Below are 27714 nucleotides of genomic sequence, written 5' to 3'. Positions count from 1 at the left end.
TGCATTGCCGAATCGAACCGAATCGAATCGTGACCCTCTGAATCGAATCGAATCGAATCGTAGCCTTCCGAATCGTAATCGAATCGAATCGTGAGGGCGGTGTCGATGCACACCTCTAATATTCACATGAGTTTTTGAACACCTGGTGGTTAAAAAAAAAAAAAATAAAAACTAGTGGTAGATTTGCCTTTGACCTAACCATTTTTTAAATGATGACATGAACATTATTATTATGAACAAGATAAAGATGAGAACAGTCTGGACTTCAAATAAAGTGCCAATATTTTTTTTTTTCAAATATAATTTGAGTCAATCACAATCAATTAGTCAATGTCATTGAAGATGTGTTCCCTGAACGATGCGCACTGAACTAAAACATAAACCCAACAGGTATTGTGCCTTGTCGTCAGATAAAAACATTTGGTGCAACAGGAGAGGGTACTGTTGTGGTCTTGGTCCATGAAACAACTTTCTTAGCCTGGCAATTATAGGGCGGCAAGCCTATTAATAACCAAAAGGCCTCTCAATAACTTAGTAACTTATAACTAACACTGTAAAACGCAAACATTTTATAGTAAGGTTAATCACTCATTCCTCATTTTCAAAATTATGGTCGAACAAAAAGGATTAATGGCTTGCCTTATAACAATCCATATAAACGGCCGTGAGTGAACCCATTTTCAATAAAGCATGAAGTTTCTTCTCTGCACAGTACGAAATCCTTGTCCAGCCACTAACAGGACTAATATTTAGTGTTGCACCGATACCATTTTTTGGGCCCGATACCTATACAGATACCTGGCTGTGCAGTATCGGCCGATACCGATACCATTCCGATACCACTCTGTTTGCAAAAAAAAAAATATATATATATATATGTACGTATAAGGGATGCAACAATACAGTTAAGTCACGGTTCGGTACGATTTTCGATACAATTCAATAATGCTCTGAAACAGAAAATACAACTTTAAAAAAAATTTTTTTTTATTTGCTAACAAGCAAAAATAACAGTGCCATCATATAAACAAGCATTTTAGTGCATAATACTTATGTGCTTACTTCTTACTGATCTGAAGAAATTTTGTATATAAGTGCTGAGAACAATCTTTACTGTTTGTAAAGTGGGGCACACTTGATTGCTGCAGCTCTTTTAGCAGCTATATTTACCATATAAGCAAAACATCCTATTTGTGGTTCGAGTCCTGTAACGTGCTGAATTAACAGTATTTGCAGCATTATCTATAGTCACCGGTATGGATTGATTTGGCCTGCTTAACTTCCATTCAGTCATGGCAGTTTCTAATTCATAAATGTAGTATATGGACCACGCGTCACTCTGGGCTCAAGCAGCTAATGGCATGGGATCTAATGTATCACATCTAGGTTGCTATTTGATGATATCTAGTGTGTGCGCGCGAGAGTTGGCATGGGATCTAACATAGGACATCTAGGTTGCTGATATCTAGTGTGCGTGCTGCGCAGCTTGAGTGTTTTCTGGCCACAGAAGTCACTTCTGCTCATTACTGCACAACACCAGCATATGACAATCGACTTTCATAAACAGGACGAGTTTGAAGTACGGCGCTCTTAATCTGCCACTCATTGTTCATCATGAAACCATGAGTTTGCTTAGTCTCTCACGGTCTTAACCTTTCTGATCCCATCGGCTCTACAACAGCAGGCGTTAGCTTACGCATGCTAATCGTTTGTGAATGCCATGTTAGAAAAGCAGCGTAACATCGCGGATATGCGTTGTAGTGAACATTCTTAATATTAAAGACGAAGGTGTTATTTACATTTGGTAATTGTGAGACAAAGACATACAGATGTCATTCATCGGGATTTGGGAAGTTAGCTCACATGGGGAGGACAGTTCATTTGCGCTCAAGTGATGCAATAGCTCACATGTGGAGGACAGTTCATTTGCGCTCAAGTGATGCAAATAGATGGTAATGGCGCCCTAAATGTTGGTACTCGTCGATACCGATACCACCAATTCGGGCCGGATCGGTGCCCCCTGCCGATACTAGTATCGGTATCGGTGCAACTTTGCTAACATTACACGTCCATATGTCCGTGGTGAAACTTACGTGCCGTGCATGGTTGCTGATCGACGTATGGAAGCGTGTGGCAATCTCATCATACTTTGCCGGTAAACATTCTGCTTGGAATGATGAACCTGGGCTCCAAATGACAAAGTGGCCGCCTGAATCCTTTGTGACGAGGGAAAAGGGTTGTTAGCGCCATAATTTCTGTGATCGCTATAGCCCTCAGTCATCTATGTGAAACTTTTCAGATTCATTCGCTGCTTGCGCGTCCTCGTACTCTTCTAAAACACCAATCGAAGCGATTGTGATCTTTTAAGTGGCTTATTAAAATGTGTTGTAGCTCGACACTTTTCCCCCCTTATTGTGGAACTTCGGTTTTGCATTTGTTACAAATTGCGAGAAGTGTTTTCCATTGACAATTTAAAAAAAAAAATCCCACAGTACTGACGCCATTTTTTTTTGGGGGCACACTGCTGTCGTTTGAGTGTTACGTCACAGAAGGGAGCGCTTGATTTGTGGCACAACTCTCCCACACACATTCATTGATAAATTGGACTGGCAAAACAGCAGTGGAAACGACCGCACACATCACAATCCGCTGACACCGTGCCAAAAGAATCATACTGTATATTATCGGGCCTATTAATAATGTTATTGTATTTACTGGGCTGACGTCATAATTCCTATTATCGGGCCGATAATTATCAGACCAATAATTATCGTGTACATATAATAACAATATTGTCATCTGACAGTCACGCGTTGCCTTCAGGGTGCTGTGTGAGGTTCCAGAAGGTGCCTTCCAGAAGCTTCTGATCATGGGCAGTCAAGAGCCACCAAGCTGCAAAGCCACAGACCGCCTGCTGCAGCTTCTGTCAATGCCAGTCAAAGCAGTCAAGAGCTCCTCAGGCGCCCTCAGGACACAAAACTGATAGAAGTAAGATTTGAACTGGAGGCTTTAATTAATCAGGTTAAATGCGAATAAACAATCTCAAACATAAGCGGAGTTTGACTTTTGGGGCACAGGGGGTGGGGCATAACATGTTGACCCCGAAATGCAATGTCAGCAATAAAAATTAATTTATAGGAATATTTATAATAAGTTGGACATTAGTGTTTTTGTTGTTGTTTGAATTCTAAATCAGGCTGCTCACAACAGCTATAATTTTCGCCAAGATCATCATCCATTGATTATGCCACACCTGCTGGTGGTAGCTCTGTTGTACAATTAGCATCTTTAGTGGGCAAATTGAAACTCCGCTCACCATTTTTGTGATGCTCTCTGGCGTTTCATGGTCCACATTTTCAATCCTTGGTTCTTGCTCAGTAGTTGTTGCTTTTGAAAGCTTAGTTTTGAAAACATTACATATATCCATCTTGCTTCTTCGGTCCTCAGGTGGTTTTTGCTAAGCAAAGTAAATGACCGTCTAAGGTGCTCGTCACATGATTTGTTTGAAAAATAATTTGTCCAGTTATACATTTTTTTGTTAATTTCATACATTTTTGTTGTTTTATTGCTTTACAACTTTTACAGACAATATTTTACCGGCAAAGTCTGAATTTTAAAATCATAGTAGGGGTGTAACGGTACACAAAAATCTCGGTTCGGTACGTACCTCGGTTTTGAGGTCATGGTTCGGTTCATTTTCGGTACAGTAAGAAAACAAAATGCAAAATATAAATGTGCTAGTTGTTTATTACACACCTTTGTGCTTTCAACAATAGGGACATTAGCCTATACAAAGCTAGAATTTTGTTAAAAAAGTAGCGGGTATTTAAAGATAATCCAACAACAAAGAAAGAAAGAAGAAAAAAGAAGTCCTGTGCTAAAGAGAAAAGCAATCCCAATGACAAAGATTTTAACATGTATTTTACAAATGAAATGCCTCAATCATTTTTTCTTGTGAACGGTTTTCAAAAGCTTTATTGGTGGATTTTCTCAAGTTAAAGCGCCACACAGAAATGAATAAATTTAATTGTGTAAGCAGGATCTGTGTATTATTATTTAATTACAGGTGTTTTAGCTCATTTTATTTTATTATGTGTTTATATTTTACAAATGTGATGTAGTATTCGTTTATATTGTATATTTTATGTTGTATAACTTTAGTTTCTAAGTGACTATTAGTTCCTACTTGTTTTGTTGTGGTAGGAGGGTTTTGTATTGAACACGGGGCCGTGTTGGTCATTATTATAGCAGAGAAGACAGCAGTAAATCAACAAAGACAAGTCAACTGTGCCCCGATCTACCACTCAGGAGATCTGATTGATTCAAAAAGTGGGTTATGATTCCATATTAGTTAGAAAATTGACCGGATCCACCGTATTTTTTGCACGAGTGACTTCCGGTCTGCCCGATCCTAGCTACCGGTAGTAGTATTGACGCAGGAGGGTCGCGTCTCGCGTCAAATAATAAACTCTGCCGTTCTTTTCGCGTGCGTCGTGTTGAGCCGCTTCTGGGACGCGTCTGACACGCGGCCGCACTGCGACTGGTGTGCCTTGGCCAATTTACTTTATCGCCCGCGTTTCACTGCCTTCTCGCGGCGGCCACGTTGTTGCGCTGTTGACGTTTCTGGGTTATACTGTCCTACTGTGTTGGACCTCATTATAGTGGAGAAGACTGAGTAAATATAATATACTCAAAGAAACTGTAACCCGATCGACTCACAGCCTCGAAAAGGGTTACATTACGTCAGAAACTCGTTCGGTACGCCTCCGTTCCGAACCGAGCACCACGTACCGAAACTGTTCAATACAAATACATGTACCGTTACACCAAGTCATTGACATGCAATGACACTTTTCGGCCACCAGGGCGGGGGGTTTAAGTTTTCAAACGCCCTAGGAATCAGAATATATGTAAAATTTCTCAAGCCTTTACAACTCATGTTGCCATTGACAATCCATTTTGACTATTCGCTGCCGTCTAAATGAATTTGATGTCTAGTGCTGTAAGTGGTAGCAATGAGTTGGGGGGTGGGCTTGGCAAAACACAGCACACTCACAAAAATAAAAATCAACTTTTAAGACTGTAACCAAGGTATATTTTCATTTATCAAATACAATGTTTTAATACAAAAACATTTTTAAACCAATTTATAATTCTATTCAAAAACATTTTTAATTACCAAAGTTAGTTGCTGTATAAAAAGGTTTATCCATGCAACTGGTCATATTTGCGGTATGTCACTGTTGGTGGCTGATGAATTTTGAGGTTTTTAAAAGACGCACAATTTAGAAGGGTGATGTGTCAAATGATTCTTCTTCTACAAGTACTGTTAACAAATATGCCTAATTACTCTTTATCCTTTGTATCTTGATGTAGGAATTGAATTTGTTCAATGACAGCTTCTGAATTTGCAGATGTCTGATTGCAATATAATGATAAGTGAATGTTGTGTTGTTCTTGGCCATCACCTGGAGAGGGAGAGAGCAAAATCACGGATGACCAACTAGCAAAACTACTAAATAACCCATTAAAAGCAATCACTATGAAAAATTTCTTAAAAAGTTACAGACTTTTCATTTACGTAAGTTTTATTTACATAAACCCCTGCCTTTAAATTACAATCACAGATTTCTGGCCTTGGGAAATAAAGAAAAAAAAAAAACAAAAACAAAACAACACAGCAGCCCAATGCGCTTCACTTGGAACATTGCATTTAAACATTTACAACACATGATACTTGTTTCAGTCAATAAATTAAAAGCTCACAGTGAGGGCAAAAAAAAAAAAAAAAAAAATCCAGTGTGGCAATTCCATTTTGTAACCACAAAAAAGGCAATTTACCAGAAGCGACAAACAATACTCATAAGATTACATTTCAGAATACATTTAGGACTCCTCTATAATCAAAATAGAAAACCAAGAACTTTCCCTCAAATAAAGTGATATGCAAAGAACAGCTCTGATATGCATACATTTCAAACAAACAAGTATAACTTATCTGCAACAGCAACTGTACTATAAACCCATTTTCTGACTACTGTTGCGACGATTCAATCATATGGAAGGTTTAAAAAAAAAAAAAAAAAAAGACCTGCAACATTCAGCCCGACGATGACATAGCACAGCAAGGCCCAACAAGCCATAGCAGTTTAAAAAAACAGGTACAAAGTTGTAAGAAAAGGAATGTAGTTATTTTAAACAATATTGCATATTTTTCTTGTCTATTCGAGCCCATTTCACTACCGCCAAATTTCAACTTTAATAAAAAAATAAAACTGACTTGCGCACCCTTTACCATAGGAAAAAAAATATTTTAATTCACATTTTTATTAACTGAATGCTAAGATTCCTAAATTTACCTTATGTGTGGGGGGAACGAGAAACTGAAAGTTCCCCGTTAGCCTGTAGAGGGAGCCAGTTCATTTTAAACTTGTTTAAAAAGAGACTTCGGATCACAGTGGCACCTCGACATACAATCGCTTTGACACATGATCTTTTCGACATCAGACGTAAAATTTGAGTTGCCATTTGTTTCTACATCTGACGACATATATGTCAGCGCCGCAGTTTGTTTTGCCGGAAGACTGATGCACGGCAGATTTTCTTATGAGAGGAAAACACTGGTTCCAAGGTTAGTGCAGGTGGTGAAAAAGGAAAAAGTTGACGCTTACCATTTAACACTAGAAGTCCCAGAGAATTCTTGTACTCCTAATAGTCCTAAGCAATGGCCGATTTGGCCTCTACCCCGGAAAAACCCAGAGGTGGCGAAAATGGCCCAAGGGCTTTTGAATTGGCAAGTCATTGTCCGACAGACAAGAGCCATTCATATATGGAAATATTAGGAGTATTTGTCTTGGGGAAAGCCCGATTTGGCCTTTGCTGGGTTTTCTACTGTTAAATGAAGATGGAAATCACAGAAAAATATGGGCGTGGTGTGCGCATCCGTGAACGTCGATCTTGATGGTCCACCTCCGACCTCTGTTTGCCAGTCTTTATAAGTCGTCTATTATTGTGGTAACATTGCCAGAGAAATCGCCAGCATAGTCATGTTTCTAATCATTTATTCCATAAACTTGTGCAACACAACATGCCTACTGTCCGCAGCAGTTGACGCAACAAAACATTAAAAGAGAAAGTAAAATCTCGACCGCACCGGCTTAAGTCAGCCACGTGGTGCGTTCAGGTATAGCACGCAAAATGTACACCACATTAGAACCAGATTCGTTACATTATTACAGGAATTATTATAATATTCCAATTTTTTATGAATTTGTTTTTTTTACTATGTGTAATTACCATATTTAATAGTTCCAGCAGTATTTATTATGAATTTAGTGTAGGTTTTCGGGCTGTGGAACGAAATAATGGAATTATAATGCAATCTTATGGGAAAATCCTGCTCGACATAGGACCATTACGACTTACAATACAAACAAGGTCCTGGAACAAATTAACTTTGTATGTAGAGGTACCACTGTACATTTACATGTTACAGAACTGACCTAGTCATTGGCTGCCATTTGAACTGGAACAGCTGGCAGCGAATGAACAGTGTCTGAAATGGTCTGCCAACCCTCCGAGTTCTAACAGATTGGACATCTACTGGTGACCAACTAATTCAAATTCACAGCGGAAGGATGAAAAGAGCTACATGATTGGACTTCTCGTCATCAATGGCACTGAAAGTTAACTCAGCCGTTCCAATCAATTGGATGTATCTTAGTCATTGGTAACCAATGAATTATGCTGTATCTTGCAATAAAAATATACAAACAGCTCTATATATATATACAGTATATTGGGCACAAATTAACTTTAGTAAATAAATGTCGGACTGAAATGCGAGCTTCTTACTGACCTTTGGTGGACAAAATGTTTTTTTTTTTTAAAAATGTGCATGAAACTACAGTAGATAAAATTTCCAGTGTATTTGCTTTGTCTAATCACTACAACAAGAACATAATAGGATCAGATTTTCCTACATCCGTGGCTCAGATTTTGGCATAAAGGGATGTCCTTTTTTCCTTTTCAATTAAATAAACATTTCACCTGATAAAAGACAACAATCACATTTATCTACATTCACAACATGAGGTACATGTCACAAGACCCAATATTTGTGTCATTTTTTCCTTTCCAAATAGGAACCCTTCAGAACACAGTGTCACTTAAGCTTTATGATGCCTTCTGAACCATAGCTGAACATCACAACCATTGGAAGTATTATTTCTCATACATTTTGTATTGGGAAACCTAGTGCAAGTTTCCTTAATGTTGTGACCAGTTTTAAACACGGACCAGTTTTCGTTTTCATTGATCCGACGCAAGTTTTGAATATACAGCACCATGTTTATGGTCTCTTCCCATACACCTTCCACACTGAGTAGGAGCCAGTACTTCCTTCCACATAACACGCTCAAGTTTCACATGAAAAAAATGTAAGAGCCAAGAGCTCGTCATAGCTTCACTAAAGAAAATGATAAAAAGCAGGCTAGTCGGTATCCTTGATATCAAGATTAAAAGGGACAGACAACTTTATCATATGCATCCCGGCGGAAAGAATGTTTAATTAAAAAAAAAAAAAAAAATTCTTATGTGTAATAGTGGAGCTTAATATCAATAAAAGCCTGTATTTCCAGAAAGTGGTTGCTCTTAGGGCGTATTTTCACCAGGAAAGACCATGGTTTGCTTTCGCACAAAAATAATTTTTGTCCGGACTTATTTGATGCGGTTCATTTTCACACTGCAATATGAGCAAGTGACCCAGGATTTGACAACAAACTATGCATGGTTAAAAATTGTTCAATCATTGGACAAAACTGTCTGGGCTGGATAACATGGTGAAATAAAGAAGTAAATATCACAAGAGTTCCAGACTAAAGCACTGCAAACGTGCTCATAATGATTTGTTTTATCCTGTTTGCTGGAAATTTCAAAGGCCTTTGATGCCACCTTCATTTTAAAAGGGCAGTAGACATTCAGCTCCTTATTGAACCCGACTCATATTAGCTGATGTACTGCTAACAACACACTGTGATGCTAACCAAACAACATTTCCTTGCTATAGAAGCCTGTTACGTGAAAAAGGTTTCAGCTATGGTCCGGGCCACAGTGCGGTCGCTTTCACATCTATAGCGAACTGCACAAAATCCCGCTTGGAAGCAAACTGAGACCACCTCTCCGGCAAGGTATCTGGCTATTTGGTCCGCTGGTTTGTATTCACACCAGCCCAAAAAGGTGCCCACCACAAACTGTTTTGGTTTGGTCCAGACTAGACATGTGCCGATTACCGGTTCAAAGGTATACCGTGGTATGAAAACATCAAGGTTTCAAAACCGCAAAAATTTTTGGTAGGGTTGTTCCGATCATGTTTTTTTGCTCGCGATCCGATCCCGATCGTTTTAGTTTGAGAATCTGCCGATCCTGATATTTCCCGATAGGATTGCTTTTTTTCCCTCCCAATTCAATTCCAATCATTCCTGATAATTTTTCCCGATCATATACATTTTGGCAATGCATTAAGAAAAAAATGAATAAAACTCGGACGAATACATACATTCAACATACAGTGCATAAGTACTGTATTTGTTTATTATGACAATAAATCCTCAAGATGGCATTTATATTATTAACATTCTTTCTGTGAGAGGGATCCATGGATAGAAAGACTTGTAATTCTTAAAGGATAAATGTGACTTTGTATATTGTGACTAAATATTGCCATCTAAGTGTATTTGTTAGCTTTCAGTAAATGATACTGCAGCCATTTAACTTCTGCCCAAATGCATGATGGGAAGTGCAGCCATGACTGTGCGTAGGGGCACAATTGATATATGTTCTCTGCGTTGGGAAAGAACATAGGGTGTTAAGGAAATGATCAACTACTAAATTTCTTTCCCACATTGCCTCCCACAATATTTTTAATTGCTTAGAGAGGTATTGTAAGGCTTTTGCTACATAAAAAATGGCTCCAGTGGCTCTCTACTCATTATACGCTGCCTTATAGCGCTATCTATAGGTAAAACGACGTCTTTATAGACAATGCGTACAATGCGTGAGTAGGTTGTGCAGCGCTTGCGTTAATTATTTAACGTGATTCATTTTTAAAAATTACCGCCGTTAACGCAATAAATTTGATAGCACTACGTTAAGCCAAAACTACTCAGGATGAGTCTAAGACATTTTGTCTGTAACAAATACAATTAGAAAACAATTTAAATAAAAAAAATATATATATATTTAAAAAAGGCATGTCCGATATTTTTTTGCCGATTCCGATACTTTGAAAATTAAGTGATCGGACTCGATCGATCGGGATCTTTAATTTTAGGTATTAGCTATTTTTTATGTGACAAAAATGCATGGGGAAATCCCTCACTTGCAGCTGCAAGGCTCAACCCTCCCCCACCAGTTGTTGCTCAGTGTCAGTGAGTCAGCTGTGCTACACGATGGCTGGAGGAAGTGAAAATCCTGAACTCTCCCCATCGAAGAAAACGAAATCGCTGGTTTGGGAATATTTTGGCAACAGAAAAGTTGCAGACAGCCGCGGCTTAGAGGAGGCAGGCCAACAGATATGTAAAACATGTTTGCGGAAGCTGGCTGCTGAGGAGGCAATACCTCCAATATGATTTCGCATTTATACAAAATTAAAGGTTAGTAAACACTACAGGTGTGCGAAATTTCCGATTCTTAGATCATTCGCGATTTGGCCGTGGAAGATTCGAGATTCGAGAACGATTCACAAACATCCAAATTCTGATTATTTATACCAGGTAAAGCGGAACTAAAACATAGTCAGCACGGTCTTCGGGACGCAACGAGAGTAAATATGTTCAACTCATGCCGCTAGATAAAAAAAACAATACCACCCAACTCCGGCAGACAGCCGCTACAATCACCGCTGTTAACTTGATACTGAAATAATAGTTTGGTTAAGCCTGAGAGGATTTTTGAACAATTTTAGAAGTAATGTACGAAACATTAAGAACAGGGAGGGGGGCATCAGTGATTAATAATTGAATCATTGCCTCTGAATCGTAAGGTGTCCCAAAATTCCCCACCTCTAGTAAACACTGTCATGAACGTTTCCCACCAGCTACGAGCGTCAACTCCAGTATGTTTAATGTGTCTAGCGGTGGTAAAACATGTGCTTTCTCTCTGGCAACTGTGCTGAGAAAGTGTGTGTAAAATGTAAACATGATAAAAGTCATACACACGTGCATGCTTATAGAAAATAATTCAATTATTTTGGTTCTGATGGTAATAATGTTGAGCAGTGGCTGTGGGTTTAGGCTCACCTAAAGGACTGCATTTATTTTAATTTTATTTCAAATATTATTTTTAAAAATTTATTTTAACATTATACTTATGTTGCAATTTGCTCATGTTTTGAAAAATAAAATCCTTTTCAATTGATTTTTTAAAAAAAAAACAGCTATTTCAAAGTAACACATTTTAGAGCTGTAATTGCAATACTGTGATATTTTGGCTTAAAGTTATCATACTGTCAGAATATCATACCGGCACATGCCTAGTCTGGACCAAACACGGTAGGTGTGAATACGCTCTTAGTGTGGGCAGACATTTTATCAAAGCCAGTACCATTTTAACCAATCAAATACTGCCATCCAAGACTGCCCGCCCTAGCTTGTAAAGTTAACACCCATTATTACATGCACCTACGCTAGACTCCTATCAAGCCTTTCAGACGTGCTCTGAAGTCTGATAATGTTCAGATATTAACGCGGTATGCGGTCATGTGAATGTAATGTACCGGCTCAGTTGACTCTAGACGTTAGCTAGAACTTGTGATCTAGTCACAAGTCCGTAACATTGCCGGTTCGCATTATTGAAAGTTGCGGCTCATGGCTCTGCCTGAAAGCTGTGATCCAGGTACGTTGCTGGTCACATCACATTTGTGTGTGCCTCTATAACATCACAAAGTGGTATGAAAGAGCTTTGTAGTGCATCAACTTAAAAGTTGAAAAGTACTTTCAAATCATTTCCAGTTTTACAGAACACCATCACTTCATTCTTGATACCAAAGATAAGGAATACATTCTCAATTGCCTTTCCAGTGCTCACCTAAAGTCATCTCGGATGGGCACCATAGAAAATAGTTGGAAGTGCCAGTATGTAAACAGCACTGGTACCGGGCTCAGTAAGAAAGGAGAATTAACGCTAAGTTCATACTACAGGTATTAATGCACAATGCCGATTTTTTTGTCCTGTTTTTTTGGCGTGGCCGTTCAGACTGCCTTTGTCCATTGAGCCCCTCCAAGTATCACGCATGCGCAATTATTCGCAGTCCGAAATGCCCTGTCCAAACTGACCAGCATGCGCATGAAGACCAAAACAAATGCTGGCTCAACATTATTCTAGGGTGGTCATATTTTGATTTCTTAAAAGAGGACACAAATAACAGACATAAATAATCCCAGTTTAGTCTTATATTCAAAGTTAGGACTGATTGATAGCATGCACATAGTGTGCGTGCATGACGCACACATATACGGACAGTTTCCCCCAACTCTCAGCCGTGTAAGCAATCTTGAAATATTGCTCATTTGGAGCACAAAGGAGAAAACAGCATTCTCGGGCTTCTCCTCCCCCGCCCACTATTTTATTTTTTTATGACCGTTGTCAAGCTCGCCTCTTTCTTAAAAGCCGTGTTGAAGCTAGGCGCTAATGCACAGTTACAGCTACGCACAGCTAATGCAGCATGAATTCCGATTTGGGGGACTTGACAGTTCAGACTGCAGCAACATTCTGGAAAAATGTCAGATTTTAACCACACACGAAAGTGACCTTGATCAGATTTGAAATGGTTTACTTTTACATGACCTGTCCTGTTCGGACCATCAAGTTAATGCCTGACTCGAGTCGGAAAAACACGAAAAAATCAGATTTGTGCATTAAGACCTGCGGTATGAACCTAGCCTTAGTGATGCGTCTCCAGCTCCACGACAGTCCACTCCCCCTGGGGGGAGCTCCCGGCAGCCTCCGGGGAGAAACTGCTCACAGATGTGACTGTGGCCGAGGGAGGGCTAATGGGAGGCAGGAGGTTGGGCCAGAGGCTGCTCTCCAGGGGGCTCAGGGTGCCTCCCGCACCTCCCGGAAGCAGTAGCAGTGAGGAACAGCCATCTCCGTTAAGCAGCAATGTCTGATTGATGAGCTGTTGCACCATGTCCACTTTGGCACTCCAGTCCAAGTCCAAGGGGGCCGGGCGTTCGGGGGACGAGTGATCCCCATTGCTGGGGTTTTTGTTTGGGTCTTTTAAGTCCGACTTCAACCTCCTTTCACAAGGGTCTCGATCCCGGCAGTCCAGCTCTTCGTCACTGTTCTCCAGTGCTTCGTAGATAGTGCACAGGCCCGACGAGGGGGACGGGACCATCGTTCGACCGGGGGACGTTTGCTTCTGCTCCTCCAGTTCTTGCTGCCACTGCATGATCTGCTGCCTTTGCTTCAGCTCTGCCTGTTGCTGTTGGAGCTGCAACTCCAGCTCATGCCTCTTCAGCTCCTCTTCAGTAGACATTTCGACCGCAACTATTTTGCCCTCTCCGTTAACAGTTTTACCTTCCACTTTGTGGGCCCGGACATCCATTTTGTCCTCTCCATTGGAAGTTATGGCTCCCTCAATAACCATTTTATCCTCTTCCCCCACTTCCCGCTCATTCCTCTTGATCTCCTCCTCAGCCTCGTCTTTCTTCCTCTTCTGTTCCTCCTCTTCCGTCCTCTTCCTCTCCTGCTCTGCCCCTTCCAGGGGTCTGCTCTGCTGCTCCCGCCGCTGCTGCATTTCCATCAGTTGCCTCTGATGCTGCTCCAGCCGGCGCAGCTGGGGGCTGAGGGCTTGCTGCCCGGACTTCCGGGGCGGCAGGTCCGCGCACGTCAGCCTGGGAGTCGTGGCTTGAGGGTCCCCGTGGCGACGGCGATGAGGCAGCGTGGTGAGACCTGTGTGTTTGTGTGGGGGGAAAAAGGCAATGTAAAACGGGTGAACAAGAACAGCCCTTTAATAGTTTAAAAAAAAATTGAAAGCAGTGTAAGGGTAAAACAGCCCATTGAACCAAACTCAAGCAAAATAATTCCCAAAATACTCGCAACGTGGACTGAAATAGCATTTTAGTTTTAAAAAGGGAAGTGAGTAAAATTGTGGAAATGGTGCAGAAAATCTGGGGGTGGTAAAGTTGGCCAAGAGAATCAAAAACAAAAAAAAAATGTGCAAACCATTTTCCCCTCTATGCTCAGAAAACAGTGGGGTGTAAACACAAAAATAATGCAGCCAACTTCCTGTATATGAACCAGATGATATCGCCCGTGAATTTCAATTCAGACATGCAGAAGCTTTTCATGCAATCCAGTACTTGAAACGGCATTGCCAGGAAACAATAGCTTGACTTCAGACTCAACAGAGCAGCCTTTTGAGGTTTGATGGTAGTCTTCTGACTGCCTATGTTAATGCCCAACCCTGCCACTGAAAAAACGCAGATGGGCTCAACAACAAATAACTGATGATTACTACGTTAAAAAAACAAACTGGTGAACCCTAAATTCCAGCAAGTCATAGAGCCAAGCTATTCAGCAAACCCGTACAGAGATGAGATGGAAATCAAGTCAGTATATTACCGTGACATGCTCAGTTGAAACATATGGTGCATTAAAAGAGTGAAGTATGTATTTTTTTTTTTTTTTTTTAAAACAAAAAAAAACAAACAAAAAAAAAAAGTCATTTGACGGCAACACACCTAGAGTGGAGAGGACTTAAAAGCTGCAGCAGTCAGCACTCTTCTTGTGGGCCAAACAGTTAAGCGTTTACCAACGTCATTGTTGCTCGGAGTGCTTGCTGCTGTTGGATCCGTTGAGGATGTGGCATCCAGTTGGCCGTCAACTCTTGGTAAACTCAGCAAATTATTTTGGGGCTACAGAACTTTAAATTTACAGCTTATACTTCATACCAAGATCCAACTTCTGAACGCATCTGGGTTACATTGTTGCTGAAGGAACAGACTTTATTATGTAGCAAACCCAAAGAAATGGGGACATTGTGTAACACAAAACAATGCAATCATATACGAACCAATCAGTCATGAGGTTTATGGCAGTGCGGGAGCCTATCCCAGCTGAAGAAACCCAGATTGCATTATCAGACGCTTCAAAGACCCTAACAATTAGATGGAATAGCCATCCCAAACTAGAGATGTCCCGATCCGATATTTGGATCGGATCGGACGCCGATATGGGCAAAAAAATGCGCATCGGTATCGGATCGGCCGACACGAAAAATTCCGATCCAGACTTCCGATCCAGTTTTTTTTTTTGAAAATCCGATCCGTGTTTTCCAGCGCACCGATATACATAATCCATTCCAGTTTTTGCGTCGGTTTCCCTAAAATCCGGTCCGCATTTTACGGCACACCTTCAACACACTACATTTCCATTACCGTCCCCCAATTTACCGAGAGACTTTATCCGTAAAAATGTCAGCTGTGTGGGATCATTTCACCTTAAAGGACGACAAAGACGAAGAGGCAGAGTGCAACATATGCCACAATAAAGTCAAGCGTGGTGGTAAAGCTGTAAGACGTTTTAATACAAACAACCTAATCAAGCATTTAGCGACAAACAATATAAGAAGTATGTTAAGAAAACCGAAGACAAAAAGAAAGGTCCCACGCAACTAACACTGGCAGAAACTTTTGCTATGCGTAACAAACTGGCACTCGACAGTTCCAAAGCCCAGGGAATAACAAGAGTCATTGCCGAAGAATTCATTCTGGATGACGAGCCATTATCTCTCGTGAGTAAAGACGCACCATCCAACACTTTTATGCTGCGTTCCAGAGAAGTGGGAAGTCGGATTCATCCCACTCGGATGGTACCAGTTCCGACCTCAAAGCGTTCCAAGCAAATGTAAACAACAAAGATGGCTGATCGCGACGAGGTGTTTGTTATTTTGGCCATCCAAAGACATTTTGACCTCCAGCGAACTTGCCTTCCAATAAGCGATCAAATAGTAGAGGAAAAACGACGGCTGCGTTATTGCCCACACTGTAAACTGCCTTTTTTTTTTAAGTTACATCCTTTGCTGATCGTCAATATAAAAACATAGCACAACGTCTTATGTCAATATAAAAACATAGCACAACAAACTGTATGAGAAAAAAAAAATACATGGCGTCTGAAATAAACTTGATTTACTTCATAATTGTGTTATCATTCAATACGTTTTCTTGAGCGCCATTTTGTCCAGTGACGTCAGATTGAAACAACTTGGAAGTCGGGGTAGTTATTTTTTCTCCGACTTCGCGACTTGGACCTACAGTTCGAGTGGTGTTCTAATGATATTTTCCGAGTCGGAGGCCGGAAAAGTCCGACATCATCTTTGTTGTGCTATGTTTTTATATTGACGATCAGCAAAGGATGTAACTAAAAAAAAGGCAGTTTACAGTGTGGGCTATAACGCAGCCGTCGTTTTTCCTCTACTATTTGATCGCTTATAGGAAGGCAGGTTCGCTGGAGGTCAAAATGTCTTTGGATGGCCCAAAAAAAAAAAAAAAAAAAAAAAAAAAAAAAAAAAAAACACCTCGTCGCGATCAGCAATCTTGATGTTTACATTTGCTTGGAACGTTTGAGGTCGGAACTGGTACCATCCGAGTGGGATAAATCCGACTTCCCATTTCTCTGGAATGCAGCATAAACATAATGCTTGTCTAATAGATATCATATGTGTATAGAACTAGATGCAATATGACAGACTCGACGCCGTTAGCAACACCTGCATTGAAAACTACGTGCGTTAGTAAACAGCCGCCATCTTAAAGCAGAAGACTTCCCTTGTAGGCTGTTGTAGTGAACCTTCCAAGCGAACCTAATTAACTTTTTATCTAAAATACTCCTAAATCGGCAAAATCTTGACTTGAATCTATCCTCCAAACAGTTTTAAAACTTTCACATGTCAAAAGTAGACAGAAGGGAAATGATGGAATAACGGGAGCAATTTTAACAACTTTAACAGTTGATATCGCAAAATTAAATGAATTGAATGTAGTTTAAAGCTGCTGATACAGAATGGGGACTTGAGTATTTTATTTACTGTTTCAAAATCAACTTGATACTGAAATAGTCGCTTATTTAAACCTGAGAGGCTTTTTATACAATTTTTGTAACTAATGCACGAAACATTAAAAGCATCTAATAGCTTGGGAAGTTTGTGGGATTTTCCACTGACAGTTTACAATATTATTTGCACGTTTTACTGACTGACTATGCCATTTCTGTTTGTTATTTAGAATGTTTTGTGTTTGTCAATGAATAAACAGGTCAGTTTCTTGTTACCAACCATTGTGTGTTATTCAAACTCACCTAATTCAGCTGGCTAGTTGTTATCAAGAGTACTAAAACTCTTTTCAACATGAGTCTGACAACTAAGTAAGGAGGCTAAATAACTTTAAAGTTTAATACATGCTCAGATAGGCCGGTATCGGCCGGTATCGGTATCTGCCAGTATTGGTATCGGATCGGAAGTGCAAAACAATATTGGTATCGGATCGAAAGTGCAAAAACCTGGATCGTGACATCCCTATCCCAAACATTTTATATTACTATTGGGTAGCAAAAATTCAAGGGACCCATGGATAGAAAGACTTGTAGCTCTTAAAGGATAAACATTATCATGAGTTAAAAAATAATTCGATATTGAAACCGCTCTTGATGTTGTCATTTTTATACAATTTGTAAAATTTGTTTAACTAGTAGGTCGCCATTGCTGTTGACGTCGCAGGGCGGCGACGTCACATTACGCTGCCGGGCTTCGAGAGTACTGTATGACTCTAGCAAAAAAACATGTCATGTGTTCGATCCTTTCAATTTGAACCCGAGAGGAACATTAATGAGCATAACAGGACTGTCAATATTTCACAAAATGAGCAGCAAAGGCAAAATGTACAGGAAAGACAGGATGAGACGTGATGAGAGTGGGGCGGGGTGAAAAAAAAAATAACTTCTGCCAAAATCTAGACTGGCAAAACGTCCTACAAGAGGTGAATTTGACACCCAAGGTACTATCGTGCGCTTTCAGCTTGTTTTGTTTAGATGCATACAGACAGAACATACTAAAGATGCCTTAAGAAAATACTTCATTCGGGGATTTAAGCATTTATTCACAAGAATTTTCGCCAGAAAAGCTGTTTATGCCAGGCGGCCGCTAGCCTCATTCCCTAACAGAGTAGCAGTGTACGTCCCTATCTATGAAGAATTCAGGGATTTAAGCATTTATTCACAATAATTTTCAATGTTCAAATGGTATTACTTTGCTTGCTTGTCCCATATGGGAACAATAAAGAAAGGTTGTGTTTCCCCCCCACCCCCCCAAAAAAGTTGACTCTGGTATCATAAAATCCTCAAAGTTGCCAAAAATATGAATGTAGCTTTAGGGGGTTTTGCCAACAGTTGTTCACAAAGTGGTGAACCCTGCCCAGTCTTTACTTAAAACAGCCTTTTAATTATATAGCCCATTAATTGCAAATCCTTTTCAACCTTTTTATATACTGTATAGCGACAGATAGCGTAGCTAAGGGTTTAAACTAGTCCTTTACAATGACACTATTAGTCATCAAGATGGCTGAGTGAAGCCTAATACTGGCTGAAGTATTAGATTATATCATCCATAAATACTACACAAACCTGTGATATTTATTCCAACCGTTTTCTAAGGTGCACATCCTCACAGGTGCCGTATAAGCTGGCGCCTAACCCAGCTGACTAATGGTAAGGAAGGATTGTTTGCATCACTTCTAAATTCAACTTCCAGCAAAGCTACAACGAGGATATTTATAAAAAGGTATCTTTATTTGAAATTAATTCATTCATCAACCACCCCCCAAAAAACAATTAAGACGTTAATGTTTCGAACAAATGACTTTTACACATTCGTAAATAGGCTGCATATTCTTTGTTACAACTTTTGTATAAAGAGGAAAGTTGTTTTTTCCCCACCTTTTTGTATCCATCACCAATTCTAGAGATTTTCAAGAAAAACACTAATGACAAGAACAGGGAGAAATAGTCAACTATGTGTTACCTGCAAAAGAGATGTCAGTCTTTTCACAGACTGCCGAATAGTACGCAGGGTGGATGTCTTCTGGTTTGTCTGACGGCGGCTGCAAAGCGTCCAGGGTCTGCGCTACCTCTGACCCTCTGGCTTCCTCGGTGGAATCTACCTTCAGTTTACCACAGTCGATGTATTGCTGCTCTGCGAGGCCAGCCTGGGCTGGATCCTGGAGCTCCTTGGACTCCTCAGGAAGTTCCTCGAGAGAGAAGATCCCCGGGCTCTTAATGCAGCCTTCACCTGTGGACTGGGCGTTTGAGGCCGTGGTTGCAGAATCGAAGCCGTAGGACGTCAGCGAAGTAACTGAAGGTGGGGTGGCGTCATCAGTCAGACCCGTTGTCTCCAACTCTTCTACTTCTTCGACGGTTGAGAGGCAGCGCTGCGTGGGGGCCTGCACATCACAAGTCGTGTTTTGCTTCTGCACCATGGTAGTCTCCAAAGAGTCGTCCAGCAGCGCTTCACCCTCCGTGTCGCTGGCTTCATCCTCAGTTACTGAAGATGATGACGGATTGGAAGTGAGCGCGTTTACCACACCTCTTAGAAGCTCATCTGCTGGCATGGTCAGTGCTTTAACTTCCTGGTTGTCCCCCGCCATGTGTACACCTGCATCAGGCTGGGGAGAGGTCACCAGGACTTGTTGAATTTGTGGTGTCCCTTCCTGGGTGCTATTGCAAAGTCCCTCTGGCGTTACACTCTCACTGCTCATGGTGCTTATAGGAAACAAAGTCTGATCTGGAGTCTGCTGTGGTGCCACGACACAATGATCTGGGCCCATTTGAGCCTCGTGAGTGGAAGGTAAAGGAAGACCTTGGTTTTCTTGAACATGAGGATCATGGCTTATTTCCAGCCAGGCCTGAGCAGGACTTTGTAATGTAGTCTCGGAATCAGCTTGCATGGGGTCTACCAACAGGCTTACTGCAGCTTCGACCTGTCCAAATTCGGCGACTGGTTCAGGGAGAGTCTGCAGCTGAACTTTCTCTTCCAGGGATTCTGCAAACGGGTTGGGTCGGTCCCACTGAGCACCCAGGGCCGATGGTAGCTGAGGTGACGGGGGAAGCTGAGCCAACCTGTTTAAGTTGTCCAGCCTCTCATCCTCGGCGAAGTCGTCCTCATCTGCGTTCCCGTAGCTCTCGAGACCACTCTCAGTTACCCCTTCACTCGCCATCTCTACATCCTCATCATCATCATCATCCACAGCATTGTCGTGCCTCTGTCTCAGAAGTTCGTCAGTCTTTTCGGAGCCCATGTCCATGTCGCACACTCGATCTTCGTCATCGTCGTCCTCCTCATAGTCATTAACGGGTATATCGGGAACCTTTTCAAAATCTGGCGAGCCTGCAGAGGCTCCTTCCATATCCATGGCTCCTTTGAGACTGCCCTCTCCAAGATCATCCATGCTCTCAGTGCCCTCCAGCACACCAGGAGCACTCAACTCAGATGCACCCTGCTGGCTTCCGCTAAATGAGTCCAGCTCAGAAAGGAAGGCACCTCCGGCCCTCCAAGTGGAACCGGCCGCCGGTCCGGCGGACCCGGGCCGCGACTCCTCAGTAGCTTGTGTAGTTCCACTCATTTCGGAAACTGAAACCAGCTGGCTTCCTTCTCGTTCATCTTCATCTTCCTCATCATTGAGATTGCTGAGAGGAATGACCTGTGTGACCGATTTTGCAGCTGTTGGAATAGCTTTAGGAAAGAGTGTTTGGTCTGAAGACACATCAACAGACTGGCTAGAAATCTCTGGCAAAGAGGACAGTTTGGGAGTTGGAAGCATCACAGTGGCAGATACCTGATCCGGTTGTGCTGACGCGGCATCATTTTTGCTATGTTCCACTGGTGGAGGTATTTCTGGGCTATATGAAGGAGCGGGAGCAGCTAAGTCAGTCTGAGCGGTTGCTTGAGGTACTTCCTCTGGTGGCGAGTCCCGAGTAGAAGTTTGGGGCAGGCCCACCGCTGGTACTAAGGTGGCACTGGCGGATTCTTGGGCTACCATCTCTGGTGGCTTCGCTACTTCTACCACTAGTGTTGCCCCAGCATCTCTCTGCTTCTTGACAGAGGGTTTGCAGTTGGAGGCTTTTGTCTTCTCGACAACAGCGATAGTAGGCAATATTGCCTGAGTGGGTTTAGTTCCAAATTTTGCCAAGTTGCCATTTGTCGTTTTTTTAGCTGGAGAAGCAGATTGGGTTCTTCTCAGGGGTGATTTACCAGCACCTGGAGGTTTTAAAGACGCCGCACTTGAAGACTTTGCGGGACCAGATTTAGCAGGTTCTTTGGATTTAGTTTGGGACCCTGTGGGATTCACCTTTTGAAAGTTACCGTGCCATTTTAGGGCAGAAGTTGGCTTTCCGGTGGCTGGAGGTTTAGTGGCAACTGATGGAGCAGCTGACCTTTTTGAAACTGCAGCAGAAGGTGGCCGACTGACATCTGGTGCAAAAAAATAAGGAACAAAAAATTTTTGGTCAGTAATGATAAGTAATTCACAACGATAACAGGATATGATCCAATGTAATTTAACTTGCACAAAAATATATGGTAGAAAACAGACAAGACTGAAAAGCAGTTTCTTCTCTTGCAGAAATAATCTGCTGTATTTTAAGACAAAGAGAACAGTTGTGTTTAATAGAACAATACGTGTATATGCTGCCATAGCAGTTTCATGGCGCATTATGCCCCAGGACTATTTTTAATTTGTCCGTTTTACCCTGGAAAACCCGTTTACAGACACTGCACAACCGCTTTTGTTTCAACCCAGCCATAAAAAGAATTATATTATTTGAAATGTATCATTTTGAGCTTAGAATCATTAATTGATGTGTAATATTTTGTTTAAAAAAAAACTACCTTAAAAAAATATTCACTCCCTTATTTGAAATGTTTAAACAAATTACCTCACAATGAAAAAAATAAGTGTCTAAATAGGTCACGGATATGTAACTCATAACTATTGCTTAATTGTATTTTTTTGTTACTGTCGAATTTCCACTCAGATATTTTAGGTGATAAATAATCGATTCAAACAAAGAAAAATTGAAAACATTTAAAAAGTATTTGAAAAACAAAATCTCAACCACTCCTTATTGTCTAAATTCTGCATTGCGACCCTCGTTATATTACCGTATTCCTCATATAAAATACCCACAAAGTCCGGCTGTGGCCATTCACAGCTGTGTTTTGACACTCGGTGATACATGTTACACAGAGTTTTTGGATTGAAACAGGGTAAGTACTAAAGATGCACCGATACTAGTATCGGCAGGGGGCGCCGATCCGGCCCAAAATGGTGGTATCGGTATCTGCGAGTACCAACAAAGACGGCGCAGATACCATTTACCGGTCCATTATTATAACATTTGAACGCAGCCTTTTTTTTTTTTTCCCTCCTGGCGCTCACTACACTTTGTCTCTGTGTTGTGTGATGACACGTGAACACCAAACAGCTATCGCTATTGGCCTGCTCCAGACCAATGAGAACGGGCCAATAGCCACTTCTGACCAATGACATGGCCGACATGGCAACATGGCCGACATGGCGGCGGTCGGGAAATATTTCAAAATAGAAATCCCGTCAATTAAAATCAATGGCTGCGTGCAAGATTTGCGGCCTGAAAGTTTCGAGATGTGGAGTTAAATCGGCCAGTTTCAATACCTCGAACCTGATAAAACATGTGAAGACGAAACGTGAACGAACACATAGAGTTTGAGCCTGCAAGAGCAGGACTGCTATCCAGAGGAAGGGCGCTGGACAGGTGCAACAATCTCTGGTCAGTTCACTACGTCTACTTTACTTTTATTGTCTTTTACTGAAAGAAATGCTGCAGTAATTTGGGAACTGTTTCCAAAGTAGGGTTGCCACCTTTCAGAAATAGAAATAAGGGACCCACCCCCTCCCGAAAAAACGAGGCTAATAGAGAGACGGGATGCTGTGGTCAATTATTATTACTTATAATTGTGAGGTCCGCAAATGCGGAAACAAAGTTGGACCTCGAAGCGGACAACAAGCGGGGGATAAGTACAAGGGTTTAATGATTGCAAACAAAAAATAACACGCAATCGTGGGATAGTAGAAATAACAAAAGGAGTCCGTGACAGCAGGTCGACGGAGCTCAATACCACAAACTCGAAGATTAACTAAGACGATAGGCAGCGAGCCAAAAAGCCAAAATAAAAACACTCAAATACCTGCACAGGGTAGAGGTTACAAACGAGTGCAGCACACTAACAGAAAAAACCCAATGCAGGGGTGTAACAAGCAAATGTAGCGAGACTATAGTGCGAGATGTCAAATGGCGATCAGCAAAGCAAATATCTCGGCAGCCTTCTCTGAGCTCACCCGCGCTTAAGTGCTGCGTTGATGAGCCCGCATTGGATTCAGGTGCGACGTCAGGAACGCCCACACTAACAGCCCAGCAACAAAACACAATCTAACCAGCAGCAGAATGTGACAATAATTTCATGAAAGTTGCACTGTTTGGCCTTTGAGAGGTGTAAAAAAAAAAAGTTTACTCAGTTCATTCAGAGTTTATTATTATGAACTTATTTTTACTTTCTTACTGTTGGGCTAGTATTATACTTTGTACTAGTCTTTTTCCTATTTTGCAAAGGTAAGCAACAGCCTGACAAAGCCTTGATAGCAATGATTTCACATCCAATTATGCAACTCTTTGGGGGGGGGGGGGATATATATATATATATATATATATATATATATATATATAAATATATATATATTAGGGCTGTCAAACGATTAAAATTTTTAATCGAGTTAATTACAGCTTAAAAAATAATTAATCGTAATTAATCGCATTTAATCGCAATTCAAACCATCTATAAAATATGCCATATTTTTCTGTAAATTATATATATATTCTGTAAAATAATTTGTTGGAATGGAAAGACAAGACACAAGATGGATATATACATTCAACCAGAGGTTGCGCTAGACATTTTCGTTGTCTGTCATTTTGACTGACAGGGTCATAAAAATCCGGTCATAGTCTATTTTTACCCGTCACTTAAATTTTTAAAATGATAATGATGACATGATCAATAGTATTTAGTTTTCATTCATTTTTAATTAATATTGTAACGCCTGCTTGGCGGCGAAAAATTAGACACGGAAGTCGTGGTATTTTTCTCCCTTTTTACTCTGCTTACCGCCAACAACTCCGCCCCCAAAGAAAAAGAGGCAACGATATAGACCCCAATCACCAACGTCACACAATGATCTTAATTGTGGTTGTCAGCCCAAAATCTTCTAAATATATATTAAATGCATCTTACCAGATATAAAATGACTACTACATAGTCTGTGGTGATCGTTTGGTGCCCAGATTTCTTGTCGAATTACAGCAGTCCATCTCGCTCTCATCTTCGGGTCTCTCAGAAAACGGTAGAACTTCAAGTCTCTCCGTCTATCTTCTCTGTTACAGCAACCAACCGCCACACACGCCTTCACCATTTTGATTATTAATATTAACGAGCAGAAAAACACGCCGTAATAGGAGGCATGTACGTAGCGGTAATGTGTAAACATGACGAGCTGACACACAATATGGCGGCTCCAGTCAGGGGGGCGGAGTTGTGACGTCATGTGATTGGGGTCTATACACAGGCGGCAATCTTGTCCATCAATTGGATGACGCGCTGGCACACCGGGTGCACCAATAAGAACCTCGCATTGATGTGTCAATCACGGTGCCGCCGCCAGACCCCGCTACAATATTCTGACAGAAGAGCCAACGACGTCATGCATTAAGAGAGACAATAGCTAATTAATATGCTAACTCGCCACCCTGTGGTCAGGGGTGTGAATTGCAACCTGTCAAACTGATGGACGGACTTCAGTTTTTTCCGTCACCGTTTTAAAAAACCGGTCAACCACGGAAAATATCCGGTTAACGCGACCCCTGCATTCAACATACGGTACAAAGGACTGTAGTGGGCATTTCATTCTACTGTCATTTAAATCTGTCTATGCTGTCCTCACACCGAAGCGTCTACTTTTCCCAAAGCTAGACAGCTAGTGAACGACGCCTTAATAATCAGACTTCCTTTTTCATCTGATTTATTAATAAAATGGCCTCAAACCACTGTCCTCTTTAGACCGTAGTGAAACTACAAAAAAAAAGTACACAAGCATTGCATTTGCAACAACGTTAGCTTAGCACGCTATACAGGTTCACTAAACATAAACAAAAAGCGTCTCATACAAAAAAATATAACATTTCGCTTACTAACATAATATGTACATTCTACAACAACCATACTTACGGACAAATCTTGTCCAAGGATCATATAAGCACAACATTACAACGTAGGCGTCAGCCCGAGACGTCGTGCAGCCATATTGAACTGGCAAGAAAGCAATAAACCATGTCGCAAAGCGACCACAAGAGTTCGCTGTTAGACAGCACAACAAACTTGCTGTAAAACTTCCCAAAAGGCAGAATACTGTCTGAGCGGGACATGTGCGTTAATTGCGTCAAATATTTTAACGTGATTAATTTAAAAAATTAATTACCGCACGTTAACGCGATAATTTTGACAGCCCTAATATATAATATATATATATATATATATAAACTGGGGTGGTATCGTATCGGCCGATACTGCACAGCCAGGTATCGGTATCTGGGCCAAAAAAAAATGGTATCGGTGCAACACTAGTAAGTACGCGATAATGTGTCTTCAAAATCAGAGTATCTTTAAGTATGCTCTCTCCTCGAGTTACCGGAAAGCCACAAAAAGACATCCATTGCAGTCGAATGCTAGCGCAAGAATTATGGACACAGCAGGGTAACTGACTAGCAAGCTGTCCATCATCTTTTCGACCCTTGTTGCTGTTTGGATTGCTTATTATGGGATGATATCGACGTATTAGATAAATTAGATGCTTAAATCATAAAGCCTATGTCCTAGGCTTCAAGGCTAAATACAATAAATATAGTGTTATGTACTCACATTTACATGTTCCCTTTATGCATATGAAGCCTTTTATTCTCAGTATCTTGTATTCACATTCTTTAATAATAATAAAAAAAAATATTTTAAAAGCCCACTGCAAAAATGAAAACATTATGGTATAGACCCGACTCACCAACGTCACAGAATGACGTGTCGCTGTATCCGGCCACCATATTGTCCGTCTTTGTTTATCCGTATTCTCAATGGTTTCAATTTGTCGTGCAATTTATAGTGCAATTCATGGAAGCCCCGGTGCTTTGAGACGCTGTAAACTCATTGGATGAGTTGCATAAAAGGCGTTATGTGGAAAAGCTTCAGTCTATCCATTCGCCAGATCCATATTTGATGCCTAAATCGATATTTTTCGACCCGCTGTCTTCGCCCTCTCTGCCTGACATCTGCTACCCTGATATCTACAACTATCTTTTCCACAGAAACTTTGCCTATTCTCACGAAACTTTGAAAAACATTAAGAGCAGCACTCTAAGCAACATTACCCTGTGTGATTTCTAAAATGGCGACAATCCCCCCAAAAAAAGTTGACTGCGATGGCCGACGCTTCAAGGATAGGTGGATATTGGACTATTTCGTCAATAAAACACGCAACAACTGTGTCTGCCTCATTTGCAAAGAGACAGTCCCTGTTTTCAAAGAGTTCGATGTGACGTGATAATGATATTACCGAACAAGACACGCTGACATGTACGACAACATTACAGGGAAAATACGCAGCGAGAAATTATAGTGATAATTATAGTGTCGAAAGAGAACGCCACAAAGACGAGACTGTTGATATTATGAATTAAAAAAAATAAAAATAAAGCAAATGTGACACACAGAAGGGCTTGCTAACATTTGTTTAAATATATTCTATGTAAATCAGCCAAGGTAGCCCCCAGCATTTTTACCACACCAAATCTGGCCCCCTTTGCAAAAGGTTTGGACACACCTGTTTAACTGATGATCCGTAGACGAGGCCAGCTTCTTTCACTTGGTACCAGCTAAATATTATTCAAAAAGTAATGATGGTAGAAGAAATAAGCATCTTGAATTTGAAACTGTATGTTGTCGACGATTAGCCTAGCAATGATCTTAATTGTGGTTGTCAGCCGAAAACCCTCTAAATATATATTAAATGCATCTTACCAGTTATAAAATGACTACTACATAATCTGTGGTAATCGTTTGGAGCCCCAGTTTTCTCGTCGAATTGCAGCAGTCCATCTCGCTCTACTCTCCGGGTCTCTCGGAATACGGTAGAACTTCAAGTCTCTCCGTCTATCTTCTCTGTTATTGCAACAGACCGCCACACACGCCTTCACCATTTTGATTATTAATGTTAACGAGCAGAAAAACACGCCATAATAGGAGGAATTTACGTAGCGGTAATGCATCAACAACGACGAGTTGACGGACAATATGGCGCGGGGGCGTGGTTGTGACGTCATGTGAGTAGGGTCTATTGGAATTTCACCCCTGAAATTTCCTTGAAAATGTTATTTCTTTGCACAGATTAAAATCAAGCCAAATAAAAAACTGTATACAGTAAAGTTATCATTAACTATGCAGCTAACTCCCCATTCAGACATGTTTATTTACAAAATAAAACAGTGCTCATTTAAATCCACATTTAATCCCACATCAATTTCCTTAAT

At 41.0% G+C, this 27714-nt stretch overlaps 2 protein-coding genes across 7 annotated transcripts in view; one reads left to right on the top strand and one right to left on the bottom strand.

Moving 5' to 3' along the window:
• LOC130920188 (UPF0575 protein C19orf67 homolog) overlaps positions 1–27714 on the top strand; it is a 79373-nt gene that overhangs the window by 12096 nt on the left and 39563 nt on the right. For 3 of the 5 annotated variants that reach the window (XM_057843177.1, XM_057843175.1, XM_057843173.1), the window contains one exon: positions 2824–7884. In XM_057843177.1, coding sequence (XP_057699160.1) covers positions 2824–2983 — 160 coding nt within the window. In that variant the 3' untranslated portion in view covers positions 2984–7884. Of the gene's footprint in view, positions 1–2806; positions 7885–27714 lie in introns of those variants that run through there. The other 2 variants (XM_057843174.1, XM_057843176.1) reach the window with 2 other exon arrangements.
• LOC130920186 (uncharacterized) overlaps positions 5607–27714 on the bottom strand; it is a 55237-nt gene continuing 33129 nt past the window's right edge. Inside the window, exons 5-6 of one of the 2 annotated variants that reach the window (XM_057843171.1) lie at positions 19076–21520; positions 5607–13950 (exon numbers count right to left, since the gene is read on the bottom strand). In XM_057843171.1, the coding sequence (XP_057699154.1) occupies positions 12941–13950; positions 19076–21520 (3455 nt within the window). In that variant the 3' untranslated portion in view covers positions 5607–12940. The remainder of the gene's footprint in view (positions 13951–19075; positions 21521–27714) is intronic. The other variant, XM_057843170.1, reaches the window with a different exon arrangement.

This window comes from Corythoichthys intestinalis, chromosome 8 (assembly GCF_030265065.1).
Source record: "Corythoichthys intestinalis isolate RoL2023-P3 chromosome 8, ASM3026506v1, whole genome shotgun sequence".
Taxonomy (NCBI): Eukaryota; Metazoa; Chordata; class Actinopteri; order Syngnathiformes; family Syngnathidae; genus Corythoichthys; species Corythoichthys intestinalis.
The sequence above is the reverse complement of the archived record's forward strand: the minus strand, read 5'-3'. Positions and strand labels throughout refer to the sequence as shown.